At 43.9% G+C, this 24,428-nt stretch overlaps 1 protein-coding gene across 1 annotated transcript; it reads left to right on the top strand.

Moving 5' to 3' along the window:
• The first annotated feature begins 10,432 nt into the window (after window positions 1-10,432).
• hspb1 (heat shock protein, alpha-crystallin-related, 1) lies at window positions 10,433-24,130 on the top strand. The gene is made up of 3 exons (XM_078548702.1): window positions 10,433-11,024; window positions 21,435-21,498; window positions 23,638-24,130. The coding sequence occupies exons 1-3, from the start codon at window positions 10,643-10,645 to the stop codon at window positions 23,825-23,827; spliced, it is 636 nt and encodes a 211-aa protein (XP_078404828.1). The 5' UTR covers window positions 10,433-10,642; the 3' UTR covers window positions 23,828-24,130.
• The last annotated feature ends 298 nt before the right edge of the window (window positions 24,131-24,428 follow it).

The raw sequence follows: 24,428 nt of genomic DNA, 5'->3' as shown, positions 1-24,428 counted from the left end.
GACAGGTCTGGTCAACGGGCATGATGTCATATGTAGGACCTGGATCCAGTGCAGTGAACGTGACCTTCAATGACCTTCTGTGCTCTGCCAGGGTGAGTACTGAATCCAGTTGGAACCTTGGGTAGATGTCTTTGTTGGTGCTCAGGGATGTAAAATGCAGAGTGTAAAGTGGCACATAATCCTGTGCCTTGACAGACTATGGCTGACATGTTGGTCAGGGTGAGGTGCAGCAATGTGCCCGCTAAGCCTTGGCAAGAACCTGAGGCATAAAAGTTCAGGGCCACTGTCACCACAAGAGCCCCTGGCAGTTGGAGGCGATTTCGGGACCGATCATGTTGCAGATAGAGGTGACACTGTGCATGGAGAAGGGGACCCTTCTTCGGCACTGAACCTCACACATGTCCAGGTAGCATGATTTCTGCCTGTAGGCTCTGCCTGCTGGGTAATGGCCCCATTCTCTGGACCCTTCTGCCTTACACTTACTGCTGGCCCTCCACCCCTTCTGGCTGCGCCTCTCGGTTCATAGGGCAGACTCTGGGCAGCTGGCCTCCTGTCCTTCTGGCCCTCACCTCTTCTGAGGAGGTCCCTCCAGCAGAGTATGCAGTCCCCATTTTTGTCCACATGGTTGCACAGATTTCTGCACTGAAAGGGGCCTTTCTGCAGAAAGTCTCTGCAAATGCTTAAAAATCAGAGAGTTCTCCAAAACACCAAAAAAAAAGAGCCAGAAACGATCACTGAACCAACTACAAAGAACTCTTAACTTCTCAACTTACCAACATCTTCTGGGCTTTTTATCCCACCATAGACATAGAATGAGTGAGAAACGTGAAGGCTGCTTGTGTCAATTGGTGTCAATTGGTCTTTAAATGGGCTTAATGGCCCTTTAACTGTCGGCAGCTGCGGTTCTGATACCTGCACATGCCCGATGACCGAAATGTTGCGTGGTGGTGCGATGATATCGGGACACCCTTCCAACATCATCACACCCCATTTCGCGACCATTCGTCTCTACCATGCACCTGCTTAGTGACCGCAAAAGTCTGACCCATTAGAAATAGGAGCGGGATGTCATTCAAACTTTTTATGTATGTGCTGAAGTCATCAAGTTTCTAGAGTGCACCATATAACCTAAACATACAGCTTTGCTATGGTGCATTTAACTGAAACCTCCTTCATAGAGACAGGTGCCAACTTAGATAATATGGAGCAAATCAAACAATTTGGCTATGAGTAAAGAAGGATTAATAATCCTACACTGCAGGAGGGCTCCTCAAATCTTTTTGTACCTCAGGATGCCTGATGCCAAACTCCTGATGCCAAAAAGGCCATCAGTAATGTTATGATCCCCAGCTGAGGTTATCCCTGGAAAAGCCTGATCCCAGGCTGGAACCCAGCTTGATAGATCTTAACTTCTATTTGTTTGTGTAGATACATGGAGAGTGGCTACTGAACAGAGTCACAGGAGCCAGCTGATGAACTTTTAACAAAAGAATAACACATTTATTAAACTAGAAAAGATGAACTGTATTACAATACCCCTTCACCCACAACTATACCTTTACAGATATATACAGATTTGTAAAGATAACACAAGTTACAAAAGCTATCTCATACTCTAATGTTTACAGTAAGTACACAGTCCGTGTAAACCAATAGGCACCCTGTGGTCAGACACACCACACTCTGAAACCAAGGCCAGAATTTTACCCTTGGTGGGCGCCGGCGATCGGCAGGCCCACAACCGGACGGGAAACAGGTCATTGCCCGCGATCAGCCCCCGACTGCGATTTCACATTGGCTGGCCAATTAACGGCCATCCAGTATGAAACATGTGCTAAAATGCTCAGCGCTACCGGGTTGGGGGCGAGAGGAGGGCAGGCAATGACGTTTCCATGGGTGCGGGTGAGCGCTGCGAGAAAGCTCCCTGAAGGCAGACAGCTGCCTCAGGGAGTTGGAGATCTGAAAATGCTAAAATAAAGTCCGCCAACTGTAAAGTTAGACAAGCAACAAAAAATCGGAGTCAATTGCGATGTTAATGGGTTTAATTGCCCTCTTAATTGTCAACGGGCACGCTACCGACTTTTGTGCGTGCCTGCCAAGCGAAATATCACGCAAGTGCGTGATGACATCGGACGCTTGCCCAACGTCTTCTCGCACGATTTTATGCTCAATCGGGTCAGACGTGCACCCACCCATGAGGAGTAAAATTCTGCCCCAAATGACAGGTGCCACCTCAATCAGATGCTATGGATCTCTCCTCAACTCCCTCTCTGCTGCTTTTCCCACCATGAGCCAGCCGGTCTCACTGAACTCTGTCTTTCACATGAGGGTTTCCAATCTCCACGCTCCAAGAACTTGCTTTGGAATCCCCTCCCAAATCGATGCTTTCTCATGGACGCTTTCCGCAAGGGTTCACCTCCAGGGTTTCGAACTCTCCTTCCAATGTTCCTGTTCCCTGGGTCACCACGTGCATTCAAGCTGTTTTCCACGCACTCTCTCTCACCAACTCAGCTGTCAACAGTATACCACTGCTTCACATGCACACAGCAAAGAGTTACAGACCTTCAGCTGTCTCTTTGGACCTTCTTGCCTCTAGCAAGCTGCTCTCGCTTTAGATCTGCTTTCTGCAGCTTTTGTCTTTTTAAATCTGAAGCTTGAAGCATTTCCCTCAGCCCCTCACTCTTAACTTCATTAACTGGACCTTTTCCATGTTCCTGTCCTTCCTTTGACTAGAAGGTCTGCTTGGGACTTTCTCCTGTTCCACTTCTCTGGCTTCTTGGGGACTTTCTTCTTTAGCTTGGGACTGTCTATCTGCCCCTTCTAGACTGCTTCTGCCTGGCAGCTGTCAAACTGCTTTTCTAGTTCTTTCTGTGTGTGTCTGTGGGCGGGACCTGCCTCTCTGGACCCCTGCTGCTAGGCAACAGCACTTTTTTTTCTACTCTTGTTTGCTTAACTTAGCTTACGGTCATAAAACTCTCATTAGAAATGCAAGCACCTTTTAAAGTGAAACTAAAACTCAACTTGATCTCTTAACACACAGATACAGAAATACAAATCAAACTTAAACTTTAAAGCCAAAACTTATTCCTAACACCTACAAATACAAATATAACTTAAGTAAACAATCTCTATTTCCTAACAGTAGTGAGCCTGAGGTACATTATCCATAAAATAAATAACTGATGTTTTGTTTGCTGGTACGAACAGGTAGGTCACTTTTCCCATGGCCAACAGAGAACAGGAGAAAACCTTAAGACTTTATCATATTAGCAGGGCAACCCAGAAAACCTTACATGCTTCCTAACACAGAAGGGCTCTTGTGTTCCTCTAGTTTTGTCAATGACTTCAGGACATCCCAAAGTACTTCACAACCAATAGTGGAGTGTTTTATGAAGTGTAAGGGATCATTTCAATCCTCAAAAATGGGTGTGTTTCAACATCGTGAGAAGCTAAAACTTAAAAAATTTCAGCCTGCTTTGAACACCACCCCACTCCCATGCACCACCACCCCCCCAACCAGCACCCTCCCCTTGAATCTCCATGCCCCTTCCAGTGTTAAGGGAGGCAAGACGTACCCATGAGACCAGCCACTGACAGCTTTTAAGAAGCAACAGGTCTTCATCTTAACACCTTTTCTAATTTTGGCTCACACTGGCCAGGTTTCCCGGCCTCCGGAAATCCAATATGGTAAAAGAAGATGACTAGATTGATGAGGGAACTGCCTCATGGGCCAAGAGGAGCACCTTCTTGCCCAACAAGATACCCTACAAACACACCAGCACCTCAACAATCTCCCCAGAAGCCCCATGATTACCAGCGATCACCCATCCCCACCCCCAACCCTTCAACCCTAAATCTCACTCATCAACTCCCTGTGATCACTGACACCCAACATGACTTTCCACTCTGCACCCACCATCTAGCACCCCGAACCATGCTATATCCCCTCGCAATCACCATTCCAGCACCCGACCAAGCTCCAACACCCCACAACCACCAACTCATACCCTCTGACCATGCACTACCTACCACCTCAACCTCTCCTCTCCACCCCTCCCCACCCGCAGACCGACCAGCTCGTTCACTGCATCGCTGTGTTGCAGACTTTCCTCCTTGACAAGCAGCCAGCCTCCCAATCAGGCAGGAAAACTGGAGACAAACCTTAAAACCTGTACTTGCGGGCTTCCCATCCACAACTGCTGCAATGCCCCCCATACCTGCGCCCCCACCCTCTTCACTACAAAACACCCAGATCAATAAATGTTGGGTGCATATTGACTGTTGTAATGGCATAAAGAAGACAGCCAGAGCACAGCAAGATCCCATAAGTAGCAAGAAATCATTAAACGTTGGCCGAAGGAGGAAGATTGGCAAGGACGGCAGGGAGAGGTCCTCTGCTCTGCTTTGAAATAGAAGCCCTTGTGAACTTTTACGCCTCTCTGAAAGGGTGGATGGAAGGGTCTTCACAACCTGAAATGTTAACTCTGCTTCCCTCTCCACACATGCTGCCAGACCAGTTGAGTATTTCCAATACTTTCTGTTGTTATAATGTGGAATACTTGCCCAATTTGTCACAAAGGCATTAATGGTACAGAATACAGTTCACTTAATGGCTGCATTGCTTAAAATGTCAGTGGAACCAGTCATTTTGAAAAAGGCTTAGTAATTCAGTGCCCAAGAAATCATTGAGGATGGAAAACCTGTAGATTAGCTCCTGAAGTGGAATAGTCTGCATTTTATTTTTGCCCTCTCTATTGCCTTATGCAGCTTTCATTAACCTTAATGTACAGGCCTTCATGTTAAGAGGTACAAAAGCACATTTCAACTTAGTTCTCCACTAGACGGCATTAAAGTGGCCCATTACTCATGCACTTACTCTGCTGTTGGAGGTCTTGACTCACTTTGTAAAATGTACACAGCCAAAAATAGGCCAACAGCAAGAATCATAGCTGTATAATTCACAAAGGCACCAGTCAGTCTGAAGCACCAGACACACTGTGGTGCATGAATAGTAAACTGCTGTATGATGGCAGTGATGGGTAATTCTGAACAGTAAGAGTCAAGCAATCAATTGAATGGCAAACTGGAGCAAACAACCAAGCAGACACTTTCAGATTCTTAACAGCCACATACATCTTCCCAATTGTGTTCTGGGGAGGAAGGGAAGTTCTTCTAATAATCCATAGAAAATGAGAATAAAGCAGCTTTCTTTTCAATTGAAGTGTTCTTAAGCAATAGAGATTTGTAAGATGGCACCAGTTGTTTTTATGAGGTACCATGTTGTGGTGTGATACTGATTCTCTCATCCAACTTGCCTTACAGCCACAACAGATCTCACTGGAGCAGTTGGAGATGTGACAGAGTCAATGAGAGACAGAGTTATGGTCAGCTCATGAGCCTCCTTGCATCTAGTTCAACAGCAGAACTGTTCAAGGGACAGGGCACACAAGTGGGGGAAGAAAAGCAAGATCCTTGAGCATTAACCTTTTAGGCTGTTGCTGTTTTAACTAGTTCATTCTTGACATGTGTGTGTCACTAGCAACACCTACATTTAGTATTGAGCCCTAGTACAGGCCGTACTCAACCAGCCCGCATTTGTAAAACCCAAATCAAAACATCTACTGTTAGGTGCGATTCCGTGATTGGGCAGCACTTGCTGAACAATCCTGAGTGTTCTAATAGCTACATGACAACCAATTTAAGATAATCAGTCACGCTCGTAACGTGGCTCATTTACGCTTGCTAGAGGTGACATACATTGATACATGGGGACCCGTTTGTGGGAATTAGTGGATTGCCACGGTCTTAGAATGATACTCATGGGTTAATATAGCATGATCTGTCTAATGCTTGCAAACACCAGATGGCCATGACTAACTTGGGAAAGAATGTGGCAAACAAGATAAGTCCTTTGTTTGTACCATACTATAAAGGCGGGGACCTTCCAGTCGAATTCAGACTTCACCTATGGAGTGGGTTCGTGAACTTGAGGATATCTCTCGACCAGTCGTCGCCACGGGGTCCCCGTTGGGCAGAAGGGTATGAGATTTTTGCTTGTAGTTGTGCAAATATAATAAAGTAACATTTAGTCATCAGTTGTCTCCTTTGATTTCACTAATATCTGTCAGATACGAACAAAGCATTACCCCCGGTAATGCAACACCGTTCTCTGCAAATAGAAGAAATATGTTCAAGCCTTGTGCCTTAATTGAATTACCCGAGAGCTTGGAGAGCCTACAGATCCCCATGGTTTCTCCATGACAACGCCTCGTCCAATCAGAATCAACTTGTCAACCAATCAGCACCATTTTCTCCTGTAGTATAAACTGTTGTGATTGTTTGAAATTTGACATTCTTGTGTTTGTCTTAATGAGCGCAAGATGAAAAGCTTCAGTAACACATCTCTTTTTTCAGCAAGGTAAAGATATGGGAGATGTCATAATAGCACTTCCCTGCCATTTGCCCAGGCTAAGAATCTGACTCCAACACATTGAGTTGGGTGAGAATGTTCTGAATTGGGTTCTGTAAAAGAATGAAAAAAATAAGGTGAGCTCAGTGGATTGAATGTTCATTTATTGCTTTCCATCTTTCACAGTGAATTATTTTCAAACATATAGGCTACAAATTTGGCTCCATAACACCTAGGTTTTCATTATTATAGGTGCCATTTTGTGTCCAAAATTGTGTCCGTGAACCAATGCACAATTCTGGCTCAAGTTGCACCAGATGCCATTTTGTTAAGGACCAAACAAGAGGAATCCTTTACCCACACCAGAAACAGGTGTTATGTTATTAACATAATTAACTAACGTTAAAGCCCCAATTAAAACCACCCTGCCTTTGACACACGCTTAACTAATCTCCGCATTTATACAATCTACCAATTCATAACTGTTACAGGGCCCTATACACAAATCACATTACTGTCTTAAGTCATTTCTTATTTCTTAATTCTACACAAAGTCTCCACTGATTTCTTACCTCATTATATTCTCTCTTAGCATTGAAATAATGTCATCCTCAATTACTAAGGCCACTCCTCCCCTCTACCATTTTCCCTATCTTTCCCATTGTCATGTCCAGTATTTTATGAACTTTCAGTCACTGCTTTTAAAAACTGGATAGAAACAAAGTTATTAAAATGGCTGCTGCAAATCATAAGACCTTTGATATTTGAGCTACAGTCAGCACCAAGTCTCATGCAAATACCTAATTAAATATGGGCATTCACAGCCATCCAGGGAATTCACACATCTCTTTGTTTAAGGATGGGCCAGCACAAAAAGACTATGGAATTTCCAGACTGCCAGAATGCTTCATGCCAAACAAAAGGGAAGGCTAAAACTCAATTGGTGGCAGATAGAAGTGAATGGCACCTATCACCACCATATTTTATCATGTTGACTGTCGCAAGCCCCCAGAGATGTTAAACCACAAGACTGGATGTGTAATTAACATGAACACTCGACTTTATTTGGAAATACCTTGAACTTGGGAAAAGCCACAGGGAGGCAGCCATGTTGTATTTTTCTGTTTTAAAAATTAGCTAGGAGCTGTTTGCAGATGGTTCCACCAAAATCCACTGAACCACCAGCCAGTCTGTGAAGCACACTCAGAAACAAGCTGCGAGACATCAAGCAGCCAGACTAAGCAACCTGTTCCAGTTAAAGTTTACCTACCTCCTAGAACCAACCTCCTAGAAATTCAAAAACAAGATATCTCTCAGCCTGTAGTGAACCCTTCGCTTTACAAGATTTCAACTTTAAAGCATTGAAACCATCAAGAAACCACGGACCTGCCATGTGGGAGACTGGAGATCGTAAACCAAAAACTGAGTTCACTGTAATCTGTAAAGTGTCATACCTTTATCTTTATCCAAAATTTTCATGTGTGTGTGTGTGTGTGTGTATGAAATTGATTGGTAACATTGCATTAATTCAGGGTAAGTGTGTGAGAATAAATAACCTTTACTTTTAACTTCACAAAAGCTTGCTGCTGAATTATTTAATTGGGATACACACTCAGAGTGGTAAGAAAAGGCGCATCACTTTTCAAACAAAACATACTGATTGTGGGCAGTAAAAGAGCCCATACATGTTGTCTGTGACACTGTAGATTTATTCAGTTCTCAGTTCTAACCTTCTTGCAGCCATGTCTCAGTAGTGGCTACCATGTCATACTCTGCAAGTTGAATTTACGCCTGCAATTCATTCGGTCTGTTCCTTATATTCTGAGTGTTTGAATAAATGATGCTTATTTGGGCTACACACCCTAACCTGTATTTCTGCTTTAATATTTTACTCACATGTTTCTTATTTCACTCTCCTGGTTTAATTACATTGCACTTCTTAGTTTTCCCTTTAGCTGTAGTGTCTAAAGCACAATTTCTGACACTTTCACTAACCTCTTCCCTTGTTTGTTTGTGAACTATTATTGATGCTAACTTTCCTACCTGAGACTTCCCCCCCACCCCCCCCCCCCACCTTAATTTATTCTTTTGAAGTCCTCATGACCACCTTCTTCCTCTGTTCCTTGAATTAAAAATCCATCAATTACAGGTTTCTCTATGACTAACTGTAAGAGTATTATTTCAAATCACACCATAAGTACAAATGTGTAAAGTAAATTCAGATTAATAGATAGATGGGTTTTTAATTTTCACTTGTATGAAGACACTAATTAATCTTCAGTAATGCATAACATCAGAGGGAGTGGCTCTGAACACCAGCTCTGCCATTTTAAATATACCTCTTTTAATGGCATCACGTGAACAGTTGCAGTTGAACTAAACCAGTAGGAGGCACACAAGATGTTTTCTCAGGTCCTGGGTGGAAAATGTCTCCAATACAAGGACTATGTATTGGCACAGGAAGAGGTCATTGGGCCCAACAGTTTATGCTGGTGTTTATGCTCCGCATGAGCCTCCATCCACTATATTCCCTCTATGACAATCAGCATTCCCTTCTGATGCTTTCTCCTTCATATGCTTATCTAGCTCCCCACCTAACTGTGCTGTTCACCTCAGCTACTCCTTGTGGTCCTAAGTTCCACATTCTTATCTGGGATGTTTCTCCTGAATTTCTTATTGGATTTATTAGTAACTACCTTATATTTACATCCCCTAGTTTTGGACTCCTCACAAGTGGAAACATGTCTATATCTACCATATCAAATCTTTGCAAGAGCTCTATTAGATACCTCCTCAGCCTTCCCTTTTCTGGGGAGAAATTGGATTAGTGGAGTTTCCTTTGCTAAATAGTTAACTCTGGTTTTATATATACATACATACATACATATACACACATATATATATAAATATATAAAAGTTTCACAAATGAATGATAGACTGGAGGAGATGCAAAATTCTCCCATGCAACAGTCCATTAATAAGGTACCAATCCCAGATTCTGGGAGTGAAATTTTCCAGGTGCACTGACCAGCTCATGCCCATTGCTCAGTTTGGATCCTCTGTATGAGTGGATATGCAGGCACTAATTCATGCATACCATTTCTGTCTGCATAGGTAGGGTAGTGCTGCATTTGTAGAGGAAGCTTGGTCTGCCAGGCACTGTGAGGCCCAATAGAAACTGACCCAGATACATTATACCAACCTACTACATCACCACCTGTCAATTGTAGGGAATAAACATTGAACAGCAGTGTTATCATTTGTCATTCTGTGTTAATGTTCATGTTATAGTCGAGTTGACAGGATGATGCCCCTCCAGCCAGACTCTCTCCCCACGACCCCCAGCGCCCCCACCCAACACACCTGCTCCACCCTGCAGATGAGATGTTCGCAGGAATGTCATGGGATAACCGAGTCTCCTGACTCAATGAAATGGAGGATGTGGGGGAAGGGGTTAGTGTAGGAGAGAAATGCCAGAAACATTTGGCAGGTCAGGGAGCATGTGTGGAGAGAGAAACAGATTTAGCATTTCAGATCGATGAGTATTCATTAGAACTGGAAGATGTCGTCAGAAGTGAACAGCACTTAAGCAAATTGAGGGACAGGGCACAGGAGGACAGGGCAACACCAAAAGGGAAGGTATATAATAAAGATGGAGGCCAGGAATGGTCACATGACAAAAATGATGCTGGTGCAAGGCGAAAAGGATGTGAGAATGAGACAAGAAACAGGCGTGTAAATAATTACCGCAAAATACCCGAGGAGAGCATGAAAATTATTGTTAAACTTCGGAATCATAGAATGCTTGCAGCACATAAGGAGGCCATTTGGCCCATCCTGTCCCTGCTGGCTCTCTGCAAGAACAACTCAGCTGGTGCCACTGTCTTTTCCCAGTATCCAAAAAGCATTGGGTAGCATCTACATACAGTAATGCATAGGTACATAGGGGGGTTATTTTTGTTTTAAATTGCATACTGTACCTGTGAACTACAAGCTCAACTGAACTTTCCAAATTCATACAGGGACCATTGAAGAGGGGTTGTCTTTGGGAATGTTCTAGAAGTTGGTTCCTTTGCTAGCATTCCACAACAATGACCGCTCTGCCTATAATAAGCAGCTAATTCTAAATATACCTCAGGCAGCTCCCAGATATAAAAGCGCCGCCGCCTCAGCCTCAGCCACACTCTGTCCAACTTTGGCCAAAGGTGCCCCAGCTTCGCGCCCTCTCCCGTCATGTCTGAACGGCGCATCCCCTTCAGCTTCATGCGGAGTCCCAGCTGGGATCCCTTCCGGGACTGGCACTACCCGGGGCGGATTTTTGACCAGTCCTTCGGGATGCCAGCTTTCCCCCCCGACTGGGCGACCGACTGGCACGGCATGTGGCCGGGGTACATGCGCCCGTCGCTGGCGGCGATCCCCGCAGCCACCTCCGAGCCAGCGGCCGCGGGCACGGCGGCTCCGAGCGCCCCGGTGGGCGGCCTGAGCCGGCAGCAGAGCACCGGCATCTCCGAGATCAAGGTCACCTCGGACAATTGGAAGGTCAACTTGGATGTCAACCACTTCGCCCCCGAGGAAATCACCGTGAAAACCAAGGATGGATATGTGGAGATCAACGGTGAGCAACTTGACATTCCCAACCCAATTCTTGTCCTCGTTTGGCATGAGATTGATTCAGTTTATAATGTTGTCGGTGTCCCCACTCTTAAACACAACCGGGAACGCCAGGATGTTTGTTCAGTGTCAGAATGGCTCAGTGGGTTACGGCCTATCCCTGAGCCAAGGGAGTGTATGTCCAAACCTCAGTCAAGGGATTCGAACTTCTGAACCTCTAGAGAATCTGCAGTGTAGGGCTGAGGGAGTGTAGTGCTGAGGGAGTGTAGGGCTGAGGGAGTGTAGGGCTGAGTGTCACCTTTTAGATGTGATGTTAAACCTGTCTGTCTGCTCCAGAGAATATCAAAGATCTAAGGCTTCAAAAAGTAGCAGGTGTCTTGGCCAACATTCAACCTTGAGGCAACTGAAAACCTGATTAGTTACTTATTCAATTAATTGTTGTTTGTGGGGCTTGGCTGTGCGCAAATTAGCTCCCAGATATTCCTTACTTCTTATTACTTACCGTAAACTGCTTTGAGATGTCTGAGAACAGTGACAGGTGTGATATAAATACAAGTTATCTTGTTGACCTTGACTCTAACATTGGGAAGTCTTTACACGTGGCTCTGATCCACTGATTTAGATATGTGACATGCAGTATTCCAAAGCTGTTCCCATTAGCTGATGGTACAAGGACTGAGTTTTACACAAGGGGGGCGGGGGGGGGGGGGGGGGGGGGGGGGTGCAGGGGGAGGAGTAAGTATTTGACACAGCGAGTGTGAATGACCTGGGACTTGCTGCCTTTGAGGTTGGTGGAAGAGAAGGTAATGATTTGCAAAGGAAATTGGATGGGCACTGGAGGGAAATAAAGTCGCAGGGCCACGGGGATGGAGCAATGGGATAGGGTCTAACTGAATTGCTGTACACCAGGCTTATCCAACCTTTTTGCATGGTGGTGGGAGGGGGGCAGCATTTCAGTTTTTCTCTCACTCAAGGGGCTGATAAGCACATTTTGGAAAGGTAAGGCTTGGCACAACAATAAACATTAATTTCAAGAAAAAAAGCTGAGGTATGAAAAGACATCTTGCTCAGCAAAAAAAATATGTCAAAGCGATAAATTGATAATTAAAAAAAAAGTAATAAATAAAGATGACCATTAGAGGGTAAGTGTGTGTGCGTCTGGCTCACTCCCAGTCTCAGGGTGCTCACTCACTCACCCTCATCCACTGTGAGAGTGGGTGAGAGTGAGTGTTGGTGTGTGGGTGAGTAAATGAGAACCCTGAGACTGGGAATGAGCCAGACTTTTGCATATTTTTCCTCTCTCTAACTCTCTCTCTCTCATATATACACACACACACACGTGCAGACATTCTCCCTTCTCTCTCACGCTCTCACACACTCTCCCCTCTGTCACACACACACTCTTCACTCTTTCTCTCACACACACACACACACTCTGCCTTCTCTGTCTCTCACACGTGCAGGCACACTCACCCCCCTCACACTCACTCTCTCTCACACACACACACACACTCACTCTGGTGGGCCCTGCTCTGGCTTCCGCTCTGGTCTCCACTCTGCACCCCTGCCCACCCCCCCATTCAACTCTCGCTCCAGGCCCTGTCACCCCGCTCTCGCTTTGGTCCCTACCTCCCTGTTCTTTCTCTGAGCCCTGGACCCTCTTCCTTGCTCTCATTCTGGTCCCCCTTCCCAGCCCCACTCTAGCTCCGCACCCTCAGCCCTGCTCTCACTTCAGCTCCCCCTGGGCCGTGCTCTCGCTCTACCCCCACCCCTCTTTGTCCCGCTTTCACTCCAGAACCAGGAACTTTCCTAGAAAACCTACCTTCACACTGTTTGCTGCTTGTCCAATCACAAGCTGGTTTCTCCCTGCATATACTGCCGATAGGCAAATACAGGGAGAAACCAGCCTGTGATTGGATGAGCAGTTTTATAGCATTTTTCAAATCCAAGTCTGTTATATGTCCAACAATACTTGGTGGGCCGGGTATGGAGGGGCCACAAGCCAGAATCCGGCTTGTGGGCCACCTATTGGACAAGCCTTCTCACAGAGAGCTGGCATGGATTCAATGGGCCGAATAGCCTCCTGCTGTGCCATTATGACTCTATGACTATATTAGAAATTGCTATGTGGGGGGGAAGATAAATTCTGCAGAAGGGAGCAGAGGGACCTGCGAGTATATATGCTTTGAAGGTGACGGAACCGGTTGAGAAAGTGATTGAAAGATACACAGGATCCTGGGTTTTATAAATAAAGGCATAGAGTACAAAAACAAGGAGCTTATGATGAACCTTTTGAAAACATTGGTTCGGATTCAACTGGAGCAGTGTGTCCAATTCTGTTCACCACACTTTAGGAAGGGTGTGAAGGCTTTACGGGGGTGGGGATAAGATTTATGAGAATAGTTCTAGAGATGAGGGACTTCAGTTGGGTGGTTAGATTGGAGAAACTGGGGCTGTTCTCATTAGAGAAGAAGAAATTTGATAGAGGTGTTCAAAATCATGAGGGGTCTAGACAGATTAAACAGAGAGAAATTGTTCCCATTGGCAGAAGGGATCAAGAACCAGAGAACACCAAATTAAGGAGATGACAACATGACTGTCAGTGACATGAAAAGGTTAGACAGGGAATGGTTAAGATCTGAACTTCATGAGAAAGATCCATCTGTGACTTACCAAAGAGGTTAAGGATTGTATTTGATTGAAAGAAGAGCCTTATAATCTTGCAAAGAATAGGAGTAAATCTGAGGATTTGGAGTGTTTTGGAAGCCAGCAAAGTGCCACCACAAAGTTGACAAAAAGGGAAATAATAAAATACGAGACTGAACTAGCTAGGAATATAAAAACAGTTTGTAAGGGCTTTAGCAAGTATATAAAAAGGAAGAGAGTAGCTAAAGTAAATGTTGGTCCCTTAGAAGCAGAGAAAGGAGACATTATCATGGGAATGAGGAAATGGCAGAGATATTAAACAAAGTTTGTGTCTGTCTTCACAGTAGAAGACATAAGTTACATACTGAAACTGAAGGTGACCTAGGAGTTAAAAAGAGTGAGGAAATTAAGGTAATTAATATCAGCAGAGAATAAGTATTGGAGAAGCTTGAGGGACAAAAATCCAACAAATCGCTAGGACCTGATGGCTTACATCCTAAGATTCTAAAAAAGATAGCTGCAGAGATAATGGCTGCATTAGTTATGATTATCCAAAATTCCTTAGATTCTGGAAAGATCCCAGCAGATTGTAAGTTAGCAAATGTAACACCGCTATTTAAGGAGGAAGAGAGAAAATGGGGAACTACAGACCAGTTAGCCTGACACCAGTCATCAGGAACATGCTGGAATATATTATTAAGGAAGTTTTAACAATGCACTTAGAAAATCACAGTGCGATCAGACAAAGTCAACATGGTTTTACAAAAGGGAAATCATGTTTGACAAATTTATGAGAGTTTTTTTGAGGATGTAACTAGTAGGATAGATGAAGGGTAACTAGCAGATGTAGTATACTCGGATTTCCAAACGGCACTCAACAAGGTGCCACATGAAAAGTTAATATGTAAGTTAAGGACTAATGAAGTTGGGAGCAATATATTAGCATGGAAAGAGGGTTGGTTAACAGACAGGAAAAAAAGAGTAATGATAAATGGGGAATTTTCAAGTTGGCAAGCTGTGCCTAGTGGAGTTCTGTAAGGATCAGTGCTGGGGCCTCAGCTATTTACAATCTATATTAGTGACTGAGTCAAAGAGACTGAGAGTATTGTATCTAAGTTTGCTGACGATACACAGCTAGGTGGAACTGTAAGCTGTGAGGAGGACACAAAGAGGCTGCAAAGAGATATAGACAGATTGCATGAGTGGGCAACAAGGTGGCAGATGGAGTATAATAGAACCATAGAAATGCTATGACACAGAAGGAGGCCATTCAGTCCATCATGTCTGCGTTGGCCATAAAAAGATAAAGAAGAAGCTAGCTGCTCATTTTTAATCCCACTTTCCAGCACCTGGTCCATAGCCTTGCAGGTTACAGCATTTCAGGTGCATATCCAGGTACCTTTTAAATGAGTTGAGCGTTTCAAGCTCTGCCACCAGTTTGGGCAGTGAATTCCAGATGCCCACCACCCTCTGGGTGAAAAGGTTTTTCCTAATGTCCCCACTAATCCTTCTACCAATCACCTTAAATCTATGCTCCCTGATAATTGACCCTTCAACTAGGGGAAACAAGTCTTTCCTGTCTACCCTATCTAGGCCCCTCATAATTTTGTACACCTCAATTAGATCACCCCTCAGCCTCCTCTGTTCTATGGAAAACAACATTAGCCTATCCAATCTTTCCTCATAGCTGCAATTTTCAAGCCCTGCCAACAGGGCTTGGGGAGGCGATGGCATAGTGGTATTGTTGCTGGACTAGTAATCCAGAGACCTAGGGTAATGCTCTGGGGGCCTGGGTTTGAATCCCACCATGGCAGATGGTGGAATTTGAATTCAATCAAAAAAGTCTGGAGCTAAAAGTCTAATGATGACAATGAAACCATTGTTGTTTGTTGTAAAAACCCATCTGGTTCTCTAATGTCCTTTAGGGAAGGAAATCTGCTGTCCTTACCTGATCTGGCCTACATGTGACTCCAGACCCACAGCAACGTGGTTGATTTTAAATGCCCTCAGGGCAGTTAGGGATGGGCAATACAATAAATGCTGGCCTGGCCAGTGATGCCCACATCCCATGAATGAATAAAAAACAATTTTTGTAAATCTCCTCTATACTGTCTCCCTCTCTATAATGTGGTGACTAGAACTGTACAGAAAATTCCAGCTGTGGCCTAACCAGCATTTTATACAGTTCCAGCGTTACACCCCTGCTTTTGCATTCAATACCTCGCTCAGTAAAGGAAAGCATCCTTATTCTTTCTTTACCACCTTATCCACCTGTCCTGCCACCTTCAGGGTCCTGTAGGCATGCACTCCAAGGCCTCTCACTTCCTCAACCCCTCTCAATATTCTCCCATTTATTGAGTATTCCTTTTCTTTGTTTGCCCTCCCCAAATGCATTACCTCACACTTCTCTGGGTTGAATTCCATTTGCCACTTTTCCACCCACTCAACCAAATGATTGATATCATTCTGGAGACAACAGCTATCCTCTTCACTATCAACTATGCAGCCAATTTTTGTGTCACCTGCATATTTATCAATCATGCCTCCCACATTTAAATCCAAATTATTAATATAGGCAGCAAACAGCAAGGGACCCAACACTGAGCTCCGTGAACACCACTGGAAACTGCTTTCCACTCGCAAAAACATCTATCGACTATTACTCTGTGTTTCCTGTCGCTGAGCCAATTTTGGATCCAACTTGCCACCTTCCCCTGTATCCCATGGAATCTAATTTTTCTGACTAGTCTGCCATGTGGGACTTTGTCAAACGCCTTATGAAAATCCATGTAGACAACATCCACTATGCTACCCTCATCAGTCCTCTTTGTTGCTTCCTCAAAAAATTGTATTAAGTTAGTGAGACATGATCTTGCCCTAACAAAACCATGCTGATTGTCCCTGATCAACCTGTGCCTTTCTAAGTGACAGTTTATCCTGTCTCTCTGAATTGTTTCCAATAATTTGCCTACCACTGAAGTCTGACTGACCTAAGATTTTCTGGTCTATCCCTTTTTAAATATTGGTACAATGCTCGCAGACCTCTAATCCTCTGGTACTTCACCTCTATCTAGTGAGGATTGGAAAATGTTCCTCAGAGCAACTATTATTTATTCCCTGGCTTCCTTCAACAGCCTGGGATACAATCCATCTGGCCCTGGTTATTTATTCACCTTCAAGGATGCCAGTCCCTCCAGTACTTCTCTCTCACTGTGTTTATTGTATCTAATATTTCACAATCCTCCTCTTTAACTAGAATGTCTGCATCATCCCTCTCCTTAGTGAAGATGGAGACAAAGTACTCATTAAGAATCCTGCCCACATCTTCAACATCAAGGCACAAGTTACCATGTATATCTCTGATTGGCCCTACCCTTCCCTTAGTTATCCTCTTGTTCTTAATGTACTGGTAAAACATATTTGGGTTTTCTTTGATTCTGCCTGCCAATATTTTTTATATCCTCTCTTTGCTTTCCTAATTTCCATTTTTACTTCACCCCTGTACTTTCTATACTCCTCTAGGCTTTCTACAATATTAAGCTTCTTGTGACTGTCATAAGCTTTCTTTTTCTGCTTTATCTTACCCTGTATGCTACTGGAAAACCAGAAGGCTCTAGATTTGGCAGTACCAACCTTTTTCTTTGTGGGGACATGTCTACACTGTGCCTGTAGAATCTTGCTTTTGAACACCTCCCACTGATTTGACACTGTTTTCCATTCTAGTTGGTGTATCCAGTCCAATTTTGCCATTCACCTCTCAGCTTTGCAAAATTTGTCTTCCCCCAGTTTAGAACTTTCAATTCTGTTCTATCTTTGTCCTTTTCCATAATGATGCTAAATCTAACTGTATTATGTCACTATCTCCAAATGGTCCCCCACTGCTACTTCATCCACACCCAGCTTCAATTCCTAAGGCTAAATCTAGAATTGTGTCCCCTCTCATTGGGCTTGTTACATGCTGGCTGAAAACATTCTCTTGAATGTAGTTCAAGAATTTTGTGCCCTCTGTAGCCTTCACACTGTTCACACTGTACCTTAACAATTAATATTGGGGTAGCTGAAGTCTCCAACTATTACTGCCCTAATACTTTTGCACTCAGAAATTTGCTTGCATATTTGCTCTTCTAACTCCTTCCACTATTTGGGGGTCTATAGTACATTCCTAGCAGTGTGGCTGCCCCTTTTTTATGTCTGAGCTCAATCCATATGGCCTCATTTGGCATTTCATTTAGTATGTCATCCCTTCTCACAGCTGTAATTGTTCCTTTAACCAATAATGCTACACCCTCATCTTTTTTTATCCACCTCTCTATCCTGCCTGAAAACTCTATATCCAGGGATGTTGAGCTGCTATTTTTGCCCCTCTTCAAGCCATGTTTCCATTGTAGCGATGATATCATGCTGCCACGGGTCTATCTGTGCCCTCAGCTCCTCGGTTTTATTTGCTATACTCCTTGCATTTACATATACACTTTTTAACACTGCCAAATTCCTGTGCTGTACACTTTTTAACCTGTGCTTCTTCTGTCTTTCAGAATCACTCACTACTTCTCCATCTCCCATTCCATGCTCTGAATTTGCCCTCAGGTTCCCAGCCCCCTGCCAATCTAATTTAAACCACCACCCCCTGCTCCCCACAATAGCACTAGCAAATCTCCCTGCAAGGATATTCATCCCAATCTTGTTCAGGTGTGACCATCCAGCTTGTACAGATCCCATCTTCTCCAGAATCGGTCCTGAAGCCTCAGAAATATGATGCCCTCCTCCTACACCAGCTTGACAACTTTACTTCCCTCTTGCTTGTGTTTCTTACTGAAATCTAAGTAGTTCCTTCTTTTAAGAAGAACGTGTTTTTCTAATTTTCAGCTACTTGAAGACCCTCCCTAACAGCAGTTTCTCATCAACCGATGAGCTTGTGTTTCTTCTGTGATGTCAGTCTTGGGTGTTTTGAAAACTCAGCCCTCTCGTGCAGTTTTTCAACCCCTGGTCTCCTGCAGACTGAGAAAGATAAAAAATGAAAAGAACACCTCCCTTCCCTCCTCACCGAACTCCCTGCTCACCAAACTCACAGCAATTCCACTGGGGAATTAATGTGGGGAAATGTGAAGTTATTCACTTTGGTCATAAGAGTGGAGAAACAGAATATATTTTAAAAGGTCGAAACTTATTAATGTTGCTGTTCAGAGACACTTCGGCGTATTTGTACAAGGAACACAGAAAGTTAGCATGCAGATTCAGCAAGTAATTAGGAATGCAAATGGCTTATTAGCCTTCATTGCAAGGAGTTTGGAATACAAGAATATGGAATTCTTGCTATAATTGTTCAGAGCTTTAGTGAGACCACACCTGGAATATTGTGTGCAATTTTGGTCTCCATATTTAAGGAAGAATATACTTACATTAGAGGAAGTACAGTGAAGGTTCACCAGATTGGTCCCTGGGATGAGAGGCTGAGTAAATTAGGTCTGGAATTTAGAATAATAAGAGGTGATCTCATTGAAATATACAGGATTCTGAAGTGGCTGGACAGGGTAGACATTGATAGGTTGTTTCCAATCTCTGGGAGAACATGAGGGCATAGCCTCAGGATAAGGGGCTGATCATTTAGGACTGAGATGAGGAGAAATTTCTTTACTCAGAGGTTTGTGAATCTTTGGAATTCTCTACCTTAGAGGGTTGTGGATGCTCTATCACTGATGATATTTAAGGTTGAAGTGACAGATATTTGATCTCCTAGGGAATCAAGGGATAAGGGGAGAGGACAGGAAAGTGGAGTTGAAGTCCTAGATCAGCCATGATCGTATTGAATGGCGGAGCAGGCTCGATGGGCCATATGGTCCACTCCTGCTCCTATTTCTTATGTTCTTATGATCTGGAATGCACTGCCTGAGAGTGTGATAGAGGGAGATTCAATCACAGCTTTCAATAGGCTATTGGATGACCACCTGGAGAGAAAACATTTTCAGGTCTTTGGGGAAAGGGTAGGGAAAGTGACTAGCTGAGTTGCTCATGCAGAGAGCTGGCACAGACATGATGGGTTGAGTGACTTCCTTCTGTGATGTATCCATTCTAAGATCCTATGATATGAAAGCCTGTGTTCAAGTTCCCACTCCAGGGGTGGAATCTTGTGAAAGTGTCATGGGTCTTGGCCTGCCAACCATGTTACCTCTTTGCGGGAAGGCCCACTGCACCTTGTGCTTCTCAGGTATTTAGTGGGCCAGCAGAAGGCCCTCCCCCAGGATCAAGAACCCCGGGGCGGAAGTCTTGCCCACTGCGAGCTGCCGGCCAATCAGGGACTGGCAGCTCTTCTGCACTCAGTGCATGAAGGTGGTGACTGCTTCCAGTCTTAGATCGAGAAGGGACCCAAACATAGGTGAGTGCTGGCAGAAGGGGAGGGGGCGGGGGCGGTCACAGGCTGGGGGTCACAGGGGACAGGGGTTGGCAGCAAGGGCATGGGAGTAGCTTTCAGTGGTCCCCCGCTTCCTGATGCTGGGTCCCTCGATCAGGCGCTGAATGCCTTTGAACGAGGTGGGTGTTTGCTCGTGTTCCCCACATGGCAAGCCCCCCTCCATCTGTCACTGGGTTAAGACCAGTGCTGGTGGGATGCGGCTCTTAGGTGGCCATTTATTGCCCACTATGGGGCATCTATTGGCAGCGGGGTGAGAAGGTCATCCTTGAGCCTTCCAGCCACGGGATTAATCGTGGTGGAGGTGGAAAGGTGGTCCATGCCCATCCTGCCTGCCTTAAAACCTACCTCTTGTAAACCAGCTTCTTAAAAGAAAAGACTTGCCTTTATGCAGCACCTTTCACATTGTCCTAAAGTATTTTACAGCCACTGAAGCACTTTTGAATGCTTTTCAATAAATGCAAGTCTTTCTTTTCCTTTTCAAAGCTTGCTTAGCAGAGATAGGTTTTAAGAAGGGGATCTTAATTGTTTTATTAGAGATAGATTTGAGCTGTTTTGAAAATGCGTGCAGATTTCAGACACAATTGATTCAGTTTAAATCAAGTACAGCATCCATTTTAAAAGTTTTGTTTGCCATTTTAGATTGAGAGAGGCAGAGTATCCATCAATGGGAATTTGAAAATCCCTACCCTGGTCACAACTGGAAATGAAACATCCCTGTCCTAGAGACCCAATAAAGAGTATCTAACCCTTCTACATTCAGGTTTAACAAAAGGCTATACCTACAATTTCAGAAGAACATTGCAACAACAAGACCTTCCTATTTCTCACAGCAAGATGCCCAAGGGCTGGTGTTTTGAATGTGCACTCCTGGAGTGGAGCCCCAGTTGTCGGGGTTACAATTTGGGAAATCATGGAAGTGAAATGAATGAGAAATAGCCGCATCGGGTGCACCATTTGTTTCCTGACGTCACTCTTGTTGTGACAGCCCCATGCCCCAAAATGCATTTAAAGAATCTTCCAGAATACAAGGCCAACAACTCCAAAGGAACTTGACGTGTAAAAATAAATTAGGGTATATATTCCCAGAAGGTGAAATCTTTTCTTATCATTTCAAGACATTATGGATAATTTTAAACAGCGAGATTACATTTTTATGAGGGCAGTTTGATTTTCAATGGGTTGCTGAGGGACGAGATGCTCTGTTATGTAACTAATTTACATACAAATACCCACAGACAAATATTTTCATTTATTTAACTGTGAATTGCGCTCATTTATCTTGCTTGGTGAAAATATGATAATGATTTACAATAATCCTTAACAGCCTTTATTGAAAACTTCAATTATTTTGTCCTGCAGGCAAACATGAGGAGAGGCAAGATGAACATGGTTTTATTTCAAGGTGCTTTACTCGGAAATATCTGTGAGTAAATTATTTTATAAATTGCTTTGCAGTAATCCTATCATTTTGAGTTGTGTTTTAGAATCAAGAATATGAACGACACAGAAGGAGGCCATTTGGCCCCTCGTGCCTGTGCTGGCTCTTTGGCAGAGCTATCCAATTAGCCCCAGTCCCCCATAGCCCAGCAAACTTTCCCCCTTCAAGCAGGCATCCAATTCCTCAGAATTTAGCCCAGGTCTCACTTGATGGGATGCAGATTAGAGAATTGAGCAGAGATTGGTGCAATGAATCCAAGTTGTCCCTGATGATGCTGTCATTCATTTAGTTATGTGAAAATGGGGGAATTGCCTGGAATTGGTGCTGCTGTTGAGCAAGATCCAATGCCGGGAATATACCCAGGGTGTTTTTGTGTCCCTGTGGACTGTCAGAAGCCATAGCTTTCATTGTTGCACACAGCCTATGTATCACATCAAACTGGGAACCACACTTAAGACTTCAGACCAGGTCTCAAACTCATGATCAGGAGGGAGGTAGGAGCAGGATCGCAATCACACCAGGAATCAGGAGGGGGAAGAGGAGAAAAATCAGAAACCACCTTGAGGTACCCTGCTGGAGGTCAGATGTAGTGTAGATCCTGTGCATCCAGGGAACAGTTTATATCCAGTTTATTCCAGCTGAATTTACTGTAATGTGCTGCAACTCACTGTCAAAATCCGACCTCCTGAATAGTGGACAGTTTAAACTAGCCTGATTCCTATTGTCACCATTGTTAGCAACTTTTACACAAGAAAATTTTGAAATTGCAGCAAACCCAAAACAGTCTCTGGATGATGGGTAAATATGACTTTTTAGTCCTCTTGCTTTAATATGAGCTAAAAACCTGGTGCTGACAATTAATAATTACCACAATATACATTCCCTAAAAATATCAGGGCGACAATCAATTTCAATTCCTTGAGCAGCTCCAATCACAGTGTTCCAGTTAACATCGACTGCCTAGTGGAAAGCCATGAGCTGCAGAGCGGGTTCAGCCTCGAGGGTTCAAGTTTCATTTAAATTGCAGTAAAGTATAAAATCAGTTCTAGGTGGGAACTTGTGCTTGTGTAGACCCATGGGTCTGTAAACCCATGAACATACCTAACCCTGGGGTAATAGCGGATGGCAGGAGGAACTACAGTTCTTAATTTCTTTCAGAAAAACTCCTGCCCACTTGCCTCCTGAAGCACACCCAGCTCAATTTTTTGAGAAGGCCTCAAAATGCGACCTCCCCACCCCCCTCCCTACCTGAAACAGGCGAGAGCCTTGCTGAAATGTTTAAATTGGGGTCTTGTGCCATTTGTGGTATCCTTGTGCCACCTCCACGTATGAGTGAGCAGAGTCTTCTCAAGGTTCACCCATTGGTACTGATGTGGAATTGCCTAACCAGCGACCTCTGCTGGCTGCTTTAAAAACTGCCAGATTAAAAAAAAGTGGTGCCATTGCCTTTTATAGAAACAGGAAGAGTATTAGCGCCCATCCCATGGGTTATTTATTCACTCCAGTCTTGCTTACACATTAAAGCGTCAATCCCATTTGCAGATGTTTATCCAGCTCCTTTCAAAATTGTTTTATTCTCTCATGTTATTGCTATGAATCATTTCACCCATCAAATCTAGGGGTGTATGCTACCAGTAAAGCTTACAGCTGTACTAACTATGCTGTCAAAATGAGAGGGGAGATGGTGACATAGTGATAATGTCACTGGACTAATAATCTAGAGGCCCAGACTCATGCTGATGGGAACGTGGGTACTAATCTCACCATGGCAGCTGGTGGAATTTAAATTTAATTAATAAATCTTCAACCATAAGGCTAGTCTTCTAATGGTGCCATGAAGCTATCATTGATTGTCGTAAAAACCCATCTGGTTCACTAATTTCCTTTAGGGAAGGAAATCTTTACCTGGTCTGGCCTACATGTGACTCCAGACCCACAGCAATGTAGTTGATTTTTAACTGCCCTCTTAAATGGATTAGCAACAAATGTTGGTCTTGCCAGCAATGCCCACATCCCATGAAAGAATAAATTTTTAAAAAGCAGGGTTTCTCTCGGTGATGGGAATTTTGCAATGTAGCCAGTGACATGCCAGTGCAATCTAATCTCTCTTTCTCTTCTTCACAGCCTACCACCAGAAACGGACCCTGCTATAGTTTCTTCGACGCTTTCACCCAGTGGCGTGCTGACAGTGGAAGCACCGATGAAGAAACCAGCTCTGCAATCTTCTGAGATCACCATCCCAGTTACCTATGAGTCCAGAGCCCAGATCGGAGTGCAGGATTCAAAGAAAGCAACTGAAGCAACAAAGAAGTGATTTGGATAGCTAAAAAAAATTGAACCCAGCACAGCACAGCATAGAATGGCCAGAACGCCATTAGGATGGCCAACCAGTACTCACCACTTTACCTTATAATCATTAATTGGTGTTGAACCAATTTCCAGAATGTGTCTGTGTAGCTGCAATATTTTGGCTATTAATTTTTTTGTCTTGACAGTTGCAGCTTTTCAAAACTTAGAGACTTTCCAGATTTTGCTAAAAATGCTTGTTAGGTCAACATTGAACTTTATTTACAAAAAGCACAAATGATGAGAAAAATAAATCCTTTTTATTCCATTAGCACGATATCCAGTGTGATTAATATTTCAACTGTAACCCTTCATCAGGACTGGATCTGAAAGTGAGAGGTTGAACCTGAAGCAATATGCTGGCTTTCAGGTGCTGAATGACCTCCTGACCATTTGCTGTTTCTGTTCCAGATTTGGAGCTATTTCTCTCTTTTCCAACCTTATTGGTGTTGGATTCTGTTCTAATATTGAATCCCAAATTGCCCCAGTATAAGGCCAACATCACCAACGCTCCATTTACTATCAAAGTTTCCATCAACACCGACAATCCCATCATTAACATTCCCATT

This window comes from Cetorhinus maximus, chromosome 9, assembly GCF_964194155.1.
Source record: "Cetorhinus maximus chromosome 9, sCetMax3.hap1.1, whole genome shotgun sequence".
In the NCBI taxonomy this organism is placed as follows: Eukaryota; Metazoa; Chordata; class Chondrichthyes; order Lamniformes; family Cetorhinidae; genus Cetorhinus; species Cetorhinus maximus.
Note: the sequence above shows the minus strand (reverse complement) of the source record. Positions and strands in the feature narration are given on the sequence as shown.

Excerpts from the sequence above, each read along its gene's own strand:
- hspb1 (XM_078548702.1), top strand. The coding sequence starts at position 10,643 with ATGTCTGAACGGCGCATCCCCTTCAGCTTCATGCGGAGTCCCAGCTGG. Across the intron at positions 11,025-21,434 it reads TGGATATGTGGAGATCAACG|GCAAACATGAGGAGAGGCAA; the intron begins GTGAGCAACTTG and ends TTTGTCCTGCAG. Across the intron at positions 21,499-23,637 it reads TGCTTTACTCGGAAATATCT|CCTACCACCAGAAACGGACC; the intron begins GTGAGTAAATTA and ends TCTTCTTCACAG.